The 15,822-nt window shown below is 43.5% G+C and overlaps 1 protein-coding gene across 1 annotated transcript in view; it reads left to right on the top strand.

Moving 5' to 3' along the window:
* LOC109901063 (catenin alpha-2-like) overlaps nucleotides 1–15,822 on the top strand; it is a 651,970-nt gene that overhangs the window by 570,802 nt on the left and 65,346 nt on the right. The window contains exons 10-11 of the mRNA XM_020497062.2: nucleotides 9,500–9,592; nucleotides 14,104–14,260. Of these exons, the coding sequence (XP_020352651.2) occupies nucleotides 9,500–9,592; nucleotides 14,104–14,260 (250 nt within the window). The remainder of the gene's footprint in view (nucleotides 1–9,499; nucleotides 9,593–14,103; nucleotides 14,261–15,822) is intronic.

Here is a 15,822-nt window from a genome sequence, read left to right as displayed (position 1 = left end):
TACATTGTATGATATTTCATTTTCAACTAAAATGGATGTTTAATGGCGTGATGGAAATGACATTTGTTTATGGCTGTCTGGGAAAAATGACACAAATATATACATTCCTGAATAGTACGATCGCAGCCATTATCAGATATAGTTTCGAGACAAATCAAAGATAAGTACAATACTGGTGAAATGGTGTTTCAATAAGTTTTAATTTCTGAAAGTGCCCGAAGTTGCAGAATCATTCGCCTACAGAAAATCAACACCTCCTTGAATCTTTTATTACATTTTGTTGTTACAAAGTGAGAATGAAATTGATTTAATTGTCATTTTTTGTCATTGATCTACACAAAATACTCCATAATGTCAAAGTGAAAAGAAAATTCTACAAATGTGTACAAATTAATACTTTTTTTTATAACAAAAATGAAATGTATTCACTCACTTTATTTAAGCAATCCTAAAATAGTTTCGAAGTAAAATTTGTCCCCAATCACATAATGGGGTGGTTTTCCGGACCGAGTTTAATTTAAATCTGGACTGACTAGTCTAATTCTACTTAAATTAATCCAGATAAAAAAATGGCTTTCTGAGACATTGCTTAACTTCAGATTAATTTAGTTCTAGACTAGAGTCCCAGACCAAGACTATGGAGTTCCAGACCAGATTAACTGGTTAGTAAGGACACAGCAGTTCACTTTTGTGAAGCCTAATTATAATGAACAAAAATATAAACGCATCAACTGAATGGATTTTACTGAGTTACAGTTCATATGAGGAAATAAATCAGCTGAAATAAACTAATTAGGCCCTAATCTATGGATTTCACATCACTGGGATTGCAGATATTAATCTGTTGGTCACAAAGATACGTTAAAATGGGCCTCACAATGACCCTCAGGATCTTGTCATGGTATTTTTGTGCATTCAAATTGCCATCGATAAAATGCAATTGTGTTCGTTGTCTGTAGGAAATGCCTGCCCATGCCATAATCCCACCGCCACCATGGGGCACTCTGTTCACAACGTTGACATCAGAAAAGCGCTTGCCGACACGATGCCATACACATGGTCTACGGTTGTGAGGTTGGTTGGACAAACTGCCAATTTCTCTAAAACAACGTTGGAGGCGGTTTATGGTAGAGAAATTAACATTAAATTATCTGGCAACAGCTCTGGTGGACATTCCTGCAGTCAGCATGCCAATTGCACGCTCCCTCAAAACTTGAGACGTCTGTTGTGTGACAAAACTGCACCTTTAATTGTCCCGAGCACAAGGTGCACCTGTGTAATGACCATGCTGTTTCTTGATATGCCACATCTGTCAGGTGGAAGGATTATCTTGGCATAGGAGAAATTCTCTCTTACAGCGAATTGTAAACACATTTGTGCAGAAAATATGACAGAAATAAGCTTGTTGTGCGTATGGAACATTTCTGGGATCTTTTATTTTAGCTCATGAAACATGGAGCTAACACTTTACACATTCTGTTTATGTTTTGTTCATTGTATATGAATGACGTGCACTTTGTGCTGAACTAAGGATGCTTAAAGAAACACTAATACATAAGCATTGTGTGGAATTGGAACAAGTCACCTAAACCAAACAATGGACGGAGGTAAAAGAAAACCTTCAAAGAATTTCAGTGACTTTCAAAAAAGCCAATTATCGAGAACCAACAGCACGATTCATCAACAGAAACAAGAAAAAGACTACCATCTGTAATGAATTCAACTCAAAAGAAAACAAAAAGACACTACTACAACTTCAGGTAAGATACTGTATTCATTGTTGTCGCACTTTTACAAATCAGTGTCACTTTGAAATGTTTGTTTTCTTCTGTAACACAACACAGTGGGGCCTAAATGTATTTGTGTGACAGACAAACACACACACACACACAATATCATAACATCAATTGCTCATATTATTTCTATTTTGTCTTGTCTTTCTAAGATCCTGTGGAAAAACATAAAAACCTACTTAAAGAAGACAAATGCTGTTGCTCGTAAGGAGCGTTACAAGACTAGTGACGGACCCCCAGTAAGACCAGAGACAGATGAGCTGGGGGACTTGTTTACCGGGATCATTAATAACCAGCAACACCTGGAAGGTATCCCCGATGGTGACCATTTGAACATTTCAGATTGGGGCACCGTTCTAATCCTCATTTGATAAGGACACATTCATTCAACATGTGCCATCTCCAGACTGCAGGGAATATGTCATGTTCTCCGTCATCTCTTGAACTCCCATAATAACAACGATGTAATGAACTCAACTCTTGAAGAAATAATGTTCTCTAATGCAGCAATGTCATCATTTTCTAGAGGCTTGGTGGGCATACGGCAGGATGAAGGTCCGCCTGCTACATTTGCAGCAGCCAGGAGGGAAGATTGGGTCACCAACCCGGGCCAGGGGACAATGACAAAAGAGGCTGAGGATGCATGAGAAACTGGCCATGGAATTCCATGAGCGCAGACTGATTGCATTTAAAAGAAGAGCATGATATGAAGATACACATCCTTCCTGTTGAGTTGGCTAGGAGGAGGGAGGAGGGAAACACGAAGCAACAACAGTACCGATGTTCTTCTCAAACCAGCACACGTTTGGGTTCCTGATACTTCCATTTGTGAATTAAAAACCTTTTTGTTACACGGCTATTGTTTGCTTTAATCGTGTGAGCTTTCTTTGTTGTAATTATTATTGTATTTTTTTCACCTTTATTTAACCAGGTAGGCTAGTTGAGAACAAGTTCTCATTTGCAACTGCGACCTGGCCAAGATAAAGCATAGCAGTGTGAACAGACAACAACACAGAGTTACACATGGAGTAAACAATAAACAAGTCAATAACACAGTAGAAAACAAATAGTCTATATACATTGTGTGCAAAAGGCATGAGGAGGTAGGCAATAAATAGGCCATAGGAGTGAATAATCACAATTTAGCAGATTAACACTGGAGTGATAAATGATCAGATGAACATGTGCAGGTAGAGATACTGGTGTGCAAAAGAGCAGAAAAGTAAATAAATAAAAACAGTATGGGAATGAGAGGTAAATTGGGTGGGCTATTTAACGATGGACTATGTACTGCTGCAACGATCGGTTAGCTGCTCAGATAGCAGATGTTTAAAGTTGGTGAGGGAGATAAAAGTCTCCAACTTCAGAGATTTTTGCAATTCGTTCCAGTCGCAGGCAGCAGAGAACTGGAAGGAAAGGCGGCCAAATGAGGTTTTGGCTTTAGGGATGATCAGTGAGATACACCTGCTGGAGCGTGTGCTATGGGTGGGTGTTGCCATCGTGACCAGTGAACTGAGATAAGGCGGAGCTTTACCTAGCGTAGACTTGTAGATGACCTGGAGCCAGTGGGTCTGGCGACGAACATATAGCGAGGGCCAGCCGACTAGAGCATACAGGTCGCAGTGGTGAGTGGTATAAGGTGCTTTAGTAACAAAATGGATGGCACTGTGATAAACTGCATCCAGTTTGCTGAGTAGAGTATTGGAAGCTATTTTGTAGATGACATCGCCGAAGTCAAGGATCGGTAGGATAGTCCGTTTTACTAGGGTAAGTTTTGCGGCGTCAGTGAAGGAGGCTTTGTTGTGAAATAGAAAGCCGACTCTAGATTTGATTTTGGATTGGAGATGTTTGATATGAGTCTGGAAGGAGAGTTTGCAGTCTAGCCAGACACCTAGGTGTCAGGGAATCGCCCACAGCAAGAGTAACATCATTGATACATACAGAGAAAAGAGTCGGCCCGAGAATTGAACCCTGTGGTACCGCCATAGAGACAGCCAGAGGACGGGACAACATGCCCTCCGATTTGACACACTGAACTCTGTCTGCAAAGTAGTTGGTGAACCAGGGAATGCAGTCATTAGAAAAACCCAGAGGTACTGCAAAGCAAAAGCATCTCAGCAGGCTTGTCAATTTTTTGAAATTGTCTGCCCCAACCATGGGAACATCTGGGTCATCCTCGTCTTCAGTGTGAGGATCTGGGCAGCCATGCGGTTTGAGTTAATTGTGAAGCCCTGCTGTTGCAATTATAACAATGCAGCATCTTGGTTGAAAGTGTAATGTGTTTCTGAGAGACTGGAAACAACTCCATACACCAAACATGCACTCTACTACACTTCTGGTATGGATATAAGCTTGGTCGTACCATTGTTGCTCAGGTTCTATTGCCTGAAGGTAGGGGGTGAACAAGAAGTTGGCCTGTGCATACCCACTGTCACCAAGTATGATTTCACTATGTTGTCCTCCTTCAAGCTGAGCATATGAAAATGAGTTTTGGAAAATCCTTGAGTCATGAGTTGCACCTTCCCAACGTGCAACAATGTTGGAGACCTGCAAACTGGGAGTGCGCACACTTTGTACATTCATTGAGAACCAGTTTGTATACTTCTCAGCACCTGCTTTAGAGGAACACTTGATGGGAATATGACATCCATCTATACAGCCAATGACTCAGGGGAAGTTCCCATATTCATCGAACTCTACCTTGTAGTTGGCTTCGGGCAGCAGCATCAGGGAACTTGATATAATTGTTTATTGTGCATACAGTCGAGTAACTTACATTCCACAAGTCTCCTGTTTCACAATGGAAGGTTCCAGATGCCGACAAGCTCAAGGTGATCAGTACTTGTTGGTAAGGAGGGATGGGCCTTCCCCCTAAGAGAGTCAGATGAAAGCCTTGGCTCAAGCAAACCAATGATGTCAGTTTGCATTTGTACATACGGAAACGGTCACGGGAATTGATTTCATCAAAATCAGTGGGTTGTCTTATAACCACCCTTCTGTCTGGCCTTGGTGGTGCTCTTTGATCATAATTGAAACCTGCCTCTGGCCAAGTTTAATTTAAGACTCCACTTAGATCTAGATTAACTCTAATCATTCTGGAAATCAGACTTTTTAAATCCAGATTAGGGCAAGTCCGAGACTAGCTTAAAGCATGTCTGAGAAATGCCATTTCAGTTAATCCAGTTTAAAAGTGCAATTTAGTCTATATCTTTAAGCATTATCAAGTGAATAATTATACTTCGGTTGATGTATACTGTAAGCCACCCAGAAACATCAAAGATGCAGTCGTCCTTCTGAACTGAGCTGCAGGACAGGAAGGAAACTGCTCAGGGATGTTAACATGAGGCCATTGGTGATTTTAAAACAGCTACAACGGCTGTGAAGGGAGAAAACTGAGGATGGATCAACAACATTGTAGTGACTCCACAATAATGACCTGAATGAAAAGAAGTGAAAAGAAGAATAAAAATACACAGGATTCTAATATTCCAAAACATGCATCCAATATGCAACAACACACGAAAGTAATACTGAAAGGAATAGACTTTTTGGACTAAAAGCAACGCCTTATGTTTGGGGCAAATCCAACATAACACATCAGCCTCCTTATTTTCAAGCATGGTGGTGATTGCAATATATGTGTGCAAAGCTCGTACTTATCCAATAAGACTCCCAGCTGGAATCAGTGCCACATGTGTTTTTAACATGTATTTACTCAGGGGGGGGGGGGTGAATACTTATCTAATCAAGGTACTGTATATTAGTGTTTTATTTTCATTCATCTTGAGAAGAAAAAAAAGATTTGAATCCCACTTTCGAACACAATAAAAAGTGAAGGGGGGGGTTATATTCTATAGGCACTGTGTACGGTTTAACTGGAGGTACAGTACGGAGATATATGGTGTAGGGGGGTATGGTTCAGAGTTCTGGTTAATTTATGTACATCGGTACAGTACACTCTCCTCCAATATGACACAAGGAGAGGCTTTTAGTTTGTTGGAACGTTGTTTACACACTGTAGCTTCTTTTAAGCAGCGTTGTTCTTGTAAGACGCGATCACACACACACACATACAGACACGTACAGACACACGCGTTCGTTCCCTCACACACACAAACACACACACACACACATACACACGTACAGACACTCGCGCTCGTTCCCTCACACACACACACACACGAGCGTACAGACACACGCGTTCGTTCCCTCACACACACACACACACACACACACACTCACACAAAGGAGTGCAATCCATCACGTCACTCATAGCTTTCACTAGTATAAGGGAGACACAGGGCCTTGAGCGAGGAGCTTTGTAACACATCAAATCGATTTACCTCAATTTGCCTCAAAAAGTGTCACGTGAGCGAATGGAGCGTCGATACGCCTTGGCACTACCCGCCGCCAACAGGCATCTGTCTTTTTAGCTTCGCTTTGACGTATTCCCAAAGTGTTGCCAACCTAATTCATTTTGGGGCAACATTAGATTGATTACGCGGAATTTGGCGGTTATGACAATGAAACAGTGTGAAGTAAACACAGCGAGGTAGAGGATGTGATGTGTGCGCCTCCAGTGCAGTGTGTGTGTGTGGTGTGTGTGTGTGCGCCTCCAGTGCAGTGTGTGTGGTGTGTGGTGTGTGTGCGCCTCCAGTGCAGTGTGTGTGGTGTGTGTGCGCGCGTGCGTGCGTGTGTGTCGCCCCATGCTTGAGTGTCTGAAACTCCCAACGTGGTGGATTGGCTTTGTCTTCAATTGGTCTGTTTTATTTTTTTATTACTATGGTAAGCTGGGCAAATAGTGTCTTGAGAGAGAGAAAATCAAAGGGTTCTTCCCTTCCTCCTCCCAGCTAGTGGAGACATTGGAGAGAGAGAGAGAGAGAGAGAGAGAGAGAGAGAGAGAGAGAGAGTTAATGCATTCATGTCTGATTGTATTCATGATTGAGAGATGAAGAAGGTACTTCTGAAAGTAGGCACGAGAGAGAGTACCTTTCGCTGTATGAGAGAAAGAGATATTACCGCTAAGACGTGTTGGGAGGTGAAGGTAGAAGAGAGAGAGAAACTACCTTTAGTTGTAGGAGAGAAGGAGCAAGAGAGCATACCTCTGTACATAGGCAGGTGTAAATGAAACCCGGAGAGGTGTTCTGTCAGGAAGGCCACCTGGCGTCCTAATTGTACAATGAAACCCCTTTTTGCACCAATAAGACGGGCTAATAATTTAGGCGCACTCAGGATCTCCGGTAATGAACCTCAAGGCAGTATTTCACCACTAATGACTGAGACTATTTATATACAGGACTGTGCCACCTTACAGGTGCCCATTTAGGCTGATCCATTTGGTTCTGATGGGAGAAAGGAGTCCATTGTATAAGGCCTAGGCAGTATGGCCGCCACTCTTTTGCCAATTATCGTCGAGTTCCCCATGTACCTTTCTGACATTTCCGAGAAATTATGTTTTGTAATACAGCATTTGGATGAATTTAGTACAGTTTCTCTCCCTGCCACCATTTTAACAGTAGTGCTGTCAGCACAGTAGAACAGAATAAAGCTGGTCGACTTGTTCTTTCCATTCCCCAATCTCTCTCTCTCTCTCTTTTTTTCTCAGTTTTTTCTTTCTCACTTCTTCTCAGAAAAATAAGCACTTGAGATGGTCCAGTGTAAAACTCACATTGTAGTCCTTACACTCTTAGAAAAATAAGCCCTTGAGATGGTCCAGTGTAAAACTCACATTGTAGTCCTTACACTCTTAGAAAAATAAGCCCTTGAGATGATCCAGTGTAAAACTCACATTGTAGTCCTTACACTCTTAGAAAAATAAGCCCTTGAGATGGTCCAGTGTAAAACTCACATTGTAGTCCTTACACTCTTAGAAAAATAAGCCCTTGAGATGGTCCAGTGTAAAACTCACATTGTAGTCCTTACACTCTTAGAAAAATAAGCCCTTGAGATGATCCAGTGTAAAACTCACATTGTAGTCCTTACACTCTTAGAAAAATAAGCCCTTGAGATGATCCAGTGTAAAACTCACATTGTAGTCCTTACACTCTTAGAAAAATAAGCCCTTGAGATGGTCCAGTGTAAAACTCACATTGTAGTCCTTACACTCTTAGAAAAATAAGCACTTGAGATGATCCAGTGTAAAACTCACATTGTAGTCCTCACACTCTTAGAAAAATAAGCCCTTGAGATGATCCAGTGTAAAACTCATATTGTAGTCCTTACACTCTTAGAAAAATAAGCCCTTGAGATGGTCCAGTGTAAAACTCACATTGTAGTCCTTACACTCTTAGAAAAATAAGCCCTTGAGATGATCCAGTGTAAAACTCACATTGTAGTCCTTACACTCTTAGAAAAATAAGCCCTTGAGATGATCCAGTGTAAAACTCACATTGTAGTCCTTACACTCTTAGAAAAATAAGCCCTTGAGATGATCCAGTGTAAAACTCACATTGTAGTCCTTACACTCTTAGAAAAAGGGTACCAAAAGGCTTCTTCAGCTGTCCCTATAGCGGAACCCTTTTTGGTTCTAGGTACAAGCCTTTTTGGTTCCATGAAGAGCCGCTCTGTGGAAAGGGTTCTACATGGAACCCAAAAGGGTTCTACTTGGAACCAAAAGAGACATGTAACCAAAAAGGGTCCTTAAAAGGGTTCTCTATGAGGACAGCCGAAGAACACTCTTAGGTTCTAGATAGCACCTTTCATTGTAAGAGTGTATGCGTTTTGAGTAATTCAAAATATCCACAATTTTTCGGGAATGAAAGAGAGACTAAGAGAGAGGGAAGGAGTAAAGGGTGGTAGAGGAGTGGAGAGGGGTGGAGGGGGTAGGGCATCCACAAGGATGAATTTAGTGCATTCTCTCACCCTTAACAGTAGTGCTGTCAGCACAGTAGAACAGAAGAAAGCTGGTCAACCTGTTCTTTCCATTCCCCAATCTCTCTCTCTCTCTCTCTCTCTTTATTTTTCTCAGTTTCTTTATTTCTCCCTCTTTCTCAGACAATTATGCCCTTGAGAAAGTCCAGTGGAAAACTCACATTGTAGTCCTTCTGTGATCTAAATCATTTCAATATTTTTCTGAAATGATAGAGCAACGAAGAGAGAGAAATAGATGGGTGGAGGGGGTGGGGCACTCACCAGGTCTCAACGCAGGGGAATAACAAATACCAATCTAACAGATGAGCAAGCCCAAACCCCGGTACATATTTTGCCCCGACATTGCCTTACCTAGCCAAGCATTAAATCCCCTGCCGCCGGTACAGATAGCTACAGACATGAGTTAAGGCTGTGGCGGAGACTGCCTCCTTCAGGAATCACTATCTGCACACATTATAAGAGGCTAACCAGTGTGAGTGTTAGTGGGGAAATTGTGTTGGGTTTCAGGTGAAAGCTAACAGACCGTCGCTAATAGTAATAACAGGGGTACTTGCATCGTGAGAGAAAGAATATGATTAAAAGCTTGTAGTAGGCAGAGGTTGAGCAACAAACGTCAGACAAATTGAGCTTTGTCTGACGTTTGTTGCCATCTAATGAACACAAAAAAGGACAAAAACTGTGTATTTTGTCACTCAGTTACCAAAAAACACAGACTAGCCAACCCCAATGAAGTTCTGACATTTTGATTAAAATTACCCGAATGGTGTAGATGCAGTTATTAGACACAAAGTTGTTCAAAAGTAGCTAAGCCTGTGTGTCCTTGTCTCTTGTTACAGGTGGCTAACCTGGCCTGCTCCATCTCTAACAACGAGGAGGGTGTGAAGCTGGTTCGCATGGCCGCCACCCAGATCGACAGCCTCTGCCCACAGGTAAGCAGCACCTCACTGTGCTGTGTGTCGTGGATCCTGTGAGAGAGAGAGAGAAAAAGAAAAACATTTTGAAACATAGTGAATCAGGGGAGGGTAACTACCTGAACTTTTTTCCCCCTCCTGAACCAATTGTTGTTTTCCATTGCAAAATGTGATTGTGATACTACGCCCTACTGAACATGACCCTGGTAATAACACCAGCCATCGGAGGTACCCGGTTGAGCTGTTTTACATTCATTTTAGAGTAAAAAAAAAAAAAACACACTGTGTTATTTGGTTGCCATTCCATTGGAAAGAGAGTGCATTAGGAAGTGCCATTGAATTGAGAATAAGTATATATTATTAAATATCTCTCCGAATAACTACACTCTAAAACCAACTTTTTAACAATGATAAAAGAAAACCCACACAGTGCTGGTACATGGTGAGCAAGACGGAGTAGTACAACTTCAGTACGAATGTGAATCAGTGGAATGTATAAACTTTGCCGGAGGGCAACTTTGTATGGGCACAGGCAGCGTTCTTCATCTTAGTACTGTGTGTGTCTGTGTGGGTAACAAGACAAGAGAAAGGGAACACACAAAGAGAGAGAGAGAGGGCAGAGAGCGAGAGAGGGCAGAGAGCGAGAGCGAGGGGGGGGGGCAGAGAGAGCGAGAGAGGCAGAGAGCGAGAGAGGGCAGAGAGCGAGAGAGAGAGGGGGCAGAGAGAGAGAGGGGCAGAGAGAGAGAGACAGGGAGGCAGAGAGAGAGTGATTGGGAGGGAGAGGGAAAAGATTGAGAGGACAGAAAGAAGGAGCACAGAAAGAGAAGAGGAGTGAGAGAGGGAGAGCGCAGAGAAAGAGAAGAGGAGTGAGAGAGGGAGAGCGCAGAGAGAAAGAGAAGAGGAGTGAGAGAGGGAGAGCGCAGAGAGAAAGAGAAGAGGAGTGAGAGAGAGAGAGCGCAGAGAGGTAGAGAAGTGGAGTGAGAGAGGGAGAGTGCAGAGAGAAAGAGAAGATGAGTGAGAGAGGGAGCGCAGAGAGAAAGAGAAGAGGAGTGAGAGAGGGAGAGCGCAGAGAGAAAGAGGAGAGGAGTGAGAGAGGGAGCGCAGAGAGAAAGAGAAGAGGAGTGAGAGAGGGAGAGCGCAGAGAGAAAGAGAAGAGGAGTGAGAGAGGGAGCGCAGAGAGAAAGAGAAGAGGAGTGAGAGAGGGAGGGAGAGCGCAGAGAGAAAGAGAAGAGGAGTGAGAGAGGGAGGGAGAGCGCAGAGAGAAAGAGAAGAGGAGTGAGAGAGGGAGCGCAGAGAGAAAGAGAAGAGGAGTGAGAGAGGGAGGGAGAGCGCAGAGAGAAAGAGAAGAGGAGTGAGAGAGGGAGAGCGCAGAGAGAAAGAGAAGAGGAGTGAGAGAGCGCAGAGAGATAGAGAAGTGGAGTGAGAGAGGGAGAGTGCAGAGAGAAAGAGAAGAGGAGTGAGAGAGAGCGCAGAGAGAAAGAGAAGAGGAGTGAGAGAGGGAGCGCAGAGAGAAAGAGGAGAGGAGTGAGAGAGGGAGCGCAGAGAGAAAGAGAAGAGGAGTGAGAGAGGGAGAGCGCAGAGAGAAAGAGAAGAGGAGTGAGAGAGGGAGAGCGCAGAGAGAAAGAGAAGAGGAGTGAGAGAGGGAGCGCGCAGAGAGAAAGAGAAGAGGAGTGAGAGAGGGAGGGAGAGCGCAGAGAGAAAGAGAAGAGGAGTGAGAGAGGGAGCGCAGAGAGAAAGAGATGAGGAGTGAGAGAGGGAGGGAGAGCGTAGAGAGAAAGAGAAGAGGAGTGAGAGAGGGAGCGCAGAGAGAAAGAGAAGAGGAGTGAGAGAGGGAGCGCAGAGAGAAAGAGAAGAGGAGTGAGAGAGGGAGCGCAGAGAGAAAGAGAAGAGGAGTGAGAGAGGGAGCGCAGAGAGAAAGAGAAGAGGAGTGAGAGAGGGAGCGCAGAGAGAAAGAGAAGAGGAGTGAGAGAGGGAGAGCGCAGAGAGAAAGAGAAGAGGAGTGAGAGAGAGAGAGCGCAGAGAGAAAGAGAAGGGGAGTGAGAGAGGGAGAGCGCAGAGAGAAAGAGAAGGTTATAGGAGAAAGACAGATGGGAGCTCTAGCCTCCCGGAGCAGGCTTCCTCTGGATGTCTGACAGAGGAAAAGGTGGGAATCGATAGGTTGTTTCCAAGGGTTGGGGCATTTTCACAGGGGACCCTGTGCTCACTAACGGAAGTGAAGAAAGGAGAGGAAGGAGGGATTAAGGGAAGGGGCAGTTCTTAACATTCAAGGTGCAAGACTCTCGAAGACTCACACTGGGCCCAGTACACAGTACACCGACCGAGACCCACTTTTTAATAAACTGACCTCCACTGAGTCAAGGGTAGTATTAGAAAACTTTGGAAGGGGATTGCAAGTTTTAAGTTCCCAGCTGTCGCTTTTGCTTGGCAACGACCTCAACATAGAAAAGGCGCTAAGCTAAAGAGGGAAGAGGGATAAGTGACACAAAGAAAGAAAAAAGAAAGGTTGGGGCAAAATAGATGGCTGTTTTGACATTTTGAAAAAGCCCTGTCGAAGGCCAAAGAGGCCGACACGTGAGCTTGAATAAAAAATTGTGATACTAGCAAGACTAGTGTGCGAGTTTGTTTTTTCTTTGAAGTAATCACACTATTCCCACGTGCATTACAATAAGATGACTCAGATGTGTGTGTGCTTTTTGGAATTGTGTGTTTTGACAGGAAGTCGGTTTGACAGGGGGGGTTAAAGACAAAAGAAAACGGGGAATAGAACAACATGTTATGTAAGATGAGTGTGAGCGACCCCGGTGTATTACCTGACTGTCTTTACTTGATTCCAGGCATCATTAGTGGCTGTCAAACCCTGAACCCTGATCAGACTCTTTAGCAAAGTCTCTTTTAGGCTTAACGGAGCTAAAAGTAGAAACTGTAAATGCAAAGAGGAATTCAAGTGTTTATTAACTTTTTGATAAAAAAAAAAAATCATGTCTGTTTATTCCTTATTTTAAACAGGTATAACAGACATTTTAGTTTTTTTCCGATATAAACAGAAATTAAATGGTAGAAAGATGCATGGAACATAGTGAGAAGGCCGGTGGGTCCAGGATTCAATCCCACACAGGCAGGGATTGCATATGTGCTCAACGTACCTCAGCAAAGACTTAAAATATAGTATATATTTTTTTAACCTTATTTTCCAAGCCTTAACAAGCTTAACAAGGACTTTAAAAAAAAGCCCCATATGTAAGTAGAAAATAAGAGAAAACTATCAGGGCCTCCTGAGTGGTGCAGCACTCAGAGGACAGCTCATCGCGCCACAGCAACTCCTTGTGTTGGGCCAGGTGCCTGCAGGCTGACTCCGGTCGCCAGTTGAACGGTGTTTCCTCCGACACATTGGTGTGGTGGCTTCCAGGTTAATCGGGCGGATAATAAGGAGCGTGGTTAGGCGGGTCATGGATCGGAGGATGCATGACTCCCCCTTTGCTTCTCTCCCCAGCCCTTTGGTTGAGTTGCAACCATGAGACAAGATTGAAATCGGGGAGAAAAGGGGGGTAAAATGGTGGTTGTGTGGGGGAAATTGTGGTTGTCTCACCTTAAGATGATTGCACTGTGAGTTGCTCTGGATAAGGGCATCTGCTAAATTACTGAAATTTACAAAATAAAAAGATATTATCTTGATTGGTTTAGTCATACAGGCCTACAGTAGTAATGGCACCCTGCCTATTGCTTTACCATTCGTTGTTGAATAAATATGAATATTTTAACTGGACATTATCCATCTGTTAGATCTGTTAGATCATTAGTCCTCATTCGTGGGAATAACAATGTTTCTTCTCTCATGAAGACATCCAGTTTTCCAAACGATCCTGCTGTTCATCTGCTGGAAATGTACCCAGAGAATCCTCTCCCTTAAAGGGATTGTTCACCCAACACAAAATGACATACCCCAAACCAAAGTCTTACCAAAGTCTTACCTTACCATGACAATTTGGGTGAACTATCCCTTTAATGTTCTTAAGGAAACTGACTGCAGAAAGGGATCTAGACTGTGCTATAGCCTACTGCTATAGCCTACTGTACCGCCGATGCGGTCCATTTCACACCCTCTACTCTATCTAGCGGGTGTACCAATGCTCATGCAAGGCTTCGTACTTATTTAATTAGTCTAATGTATATAGCACGGAAGTTCATCATTGAAGTACAGCCGTTGTCATGGCTTGTCATGCAGAGTTTCCTTAGAAGCCACTTCAGTCTTTTTGTCTAGGTCAGGGGTTTGAAGTCAGAAGTCTTGGAAAGCCACCCGGTTATATTCCAGCCCAGCAACAACACATGATTCCACTTAACATGGTCTTCGGTCTGGAAAGGAGAACGATTATATGATGATCTTCATTAGATGTGTTAGTGCTGGGCTAGAATAAAACCCTGCACGGCCTTTATTGTAAGCACTCCAGGACTGGATTTGGAGATCCCCTTGACTTAGGTGGTCCTATACACGCAAACACCTTTTCTCTCAACCTTCACTCTCTACCCCCCAGGTGATCAACGCGGCCCTCACCCTGGCTGCTCGGCCCCAGAGCAAGGTTGCCCAGGACAACATGGATGTGTTTAAGGACCAATGGGAGAAGCAGGTGCGCATCCTCACTGAGGCCGTCGATGATATCACTTCTGTGGATGACTTCCTGTCCGTGTCAGGTATGGAATCGGGAAAGATTAGAAAATATTGACAATGTTGTACACTGTTAAAATTAAGTGCTTTTTAACACTAATACCAGTTGCAACTGAACTCCCACCAACAGGAGGAGGCTGGTGGGAGGAGCTATAGGAAGACGGGCAGATTGTAATGGCTGGAATGGAATTAATGGAATGTAAACCACGTGTTTGACTGTTCCAATAATTCCAGTCCAGCCATAACAATTAGCCGTCCTCCTATAGCTTCTCCCACCAGCCTCCACCGCCACCAACATATCGTCTCTCTCGGATTCTAACGGTTTATTGTACAACAGTTCTTGACACCTGGGGACGTATGTATCAAATGTCTCAGAGTAGGAGTGCTGATCAAGAATCAGTTTGACCTTTTTCTTTTAAAATGAAAAAGATTACATAGACAGGGGGGGGGGGGGGGGGCTGATCCTGGGTCAGCACTGCTCCTCTGAGATGCTTGACACATACAGCCCGAGATAAAGTAGACTAGGTGTGTTTGTACAGTGTATAGGTAAGTAAGGTGTTTTTCCACAGAAAGACACATTTATCCGACATCGTTTCTGCTTCCATTTAGAGAAAGGAGACAGCTTTCTTGTAGATACCTATATGGCTTCTAATGATGATGACTGTGATCTATTTAATACAGATGACCATGATAATTAAGTGATTTAGTCATTAGGAAGTACAACGGTTGAACAGAATATTCTCTCCTTTTACGGGATTTAAAAGCTTTGTAGGCCATAATGGGTACGTGGCTATTGACACAGTTCCAGGACAAAAACATGCTTTCTCGAGAGTGAGTGAGTGAGTGAGTGAGTGAGGGAGTGAGTGAGTGAGTGAGGGAGTGAGTGAGTGAGTGAGTGAGTGAGTGAGTGAGGGAGGGAGTTAGTTCATTCCATTTGGGATGCATGCTTAGTCCTTTCATCTGAACAAAACCCTCGTGGCGGTGGGGTCACCCACTCGCTGTGTTACTCTGATGGAGCTTGTTAATAATGCTACTGTAGTCTGGGTAACAGAGGCGACAAAGATAGGTTGGTTCAAAAAGATTCGCCTTCAAAAGAGGAGAGCACATTTATACACACACACATGCTGACACACACACACATGCGAGCATGCACACACACGTGTAAGCACATACACACATGGGCATACACGTTCACACACAGTACAGGTCACCGTTATGGGAGCGTTGTTTCCAAAACTCGGTCCACGGAACCCCAAGGGGTGCAGTTTTTGGTTTTTGCCCTAATAATCAACTAATTATCAAGCTTTTGTTATTTGAATCAACTGTGTAACGTGCACCACTTGGGGTTCCGAGGACCGAGTTTGGGAAACTCTGTGGTAATCTTTTGAAAGACTACCACCTCATTCTGCAACTGTCTATAATGTAGTCCACAAGGACTCTTGTCAATGAAAGGGTTAGAATGATTGTGCAATGCGCTTTCGGGATATCTGGGCTTTCTCTTTTTTTATCAAACAGCAGTTGTCCCTGAAGTTACTAAGCTATGCCTTGACACATGTTTGTGCCTAAAGAACACCATGCCTCCCTTTAT

Source organism: Oncorhynchus kisutch, linkage group LG12, assembly GCF_002021735.2.
Source record: "Oncorhynchus kisutch isolate 150728-3 linkage group LG12, Okis_V2, whole genome shotgun sequence".
Lineage (NCBI taxonomy): Eukaryota > Metazoa > Chordata > Actinopteri > Salmoniformes > Salmonidae > Oncorhynchus > Oncorhynchus kisutch.
Note: the sequence above shows the minus strand (reverse complement) of the source record. Positions and strands in the feature narration are given on the sequence as shown.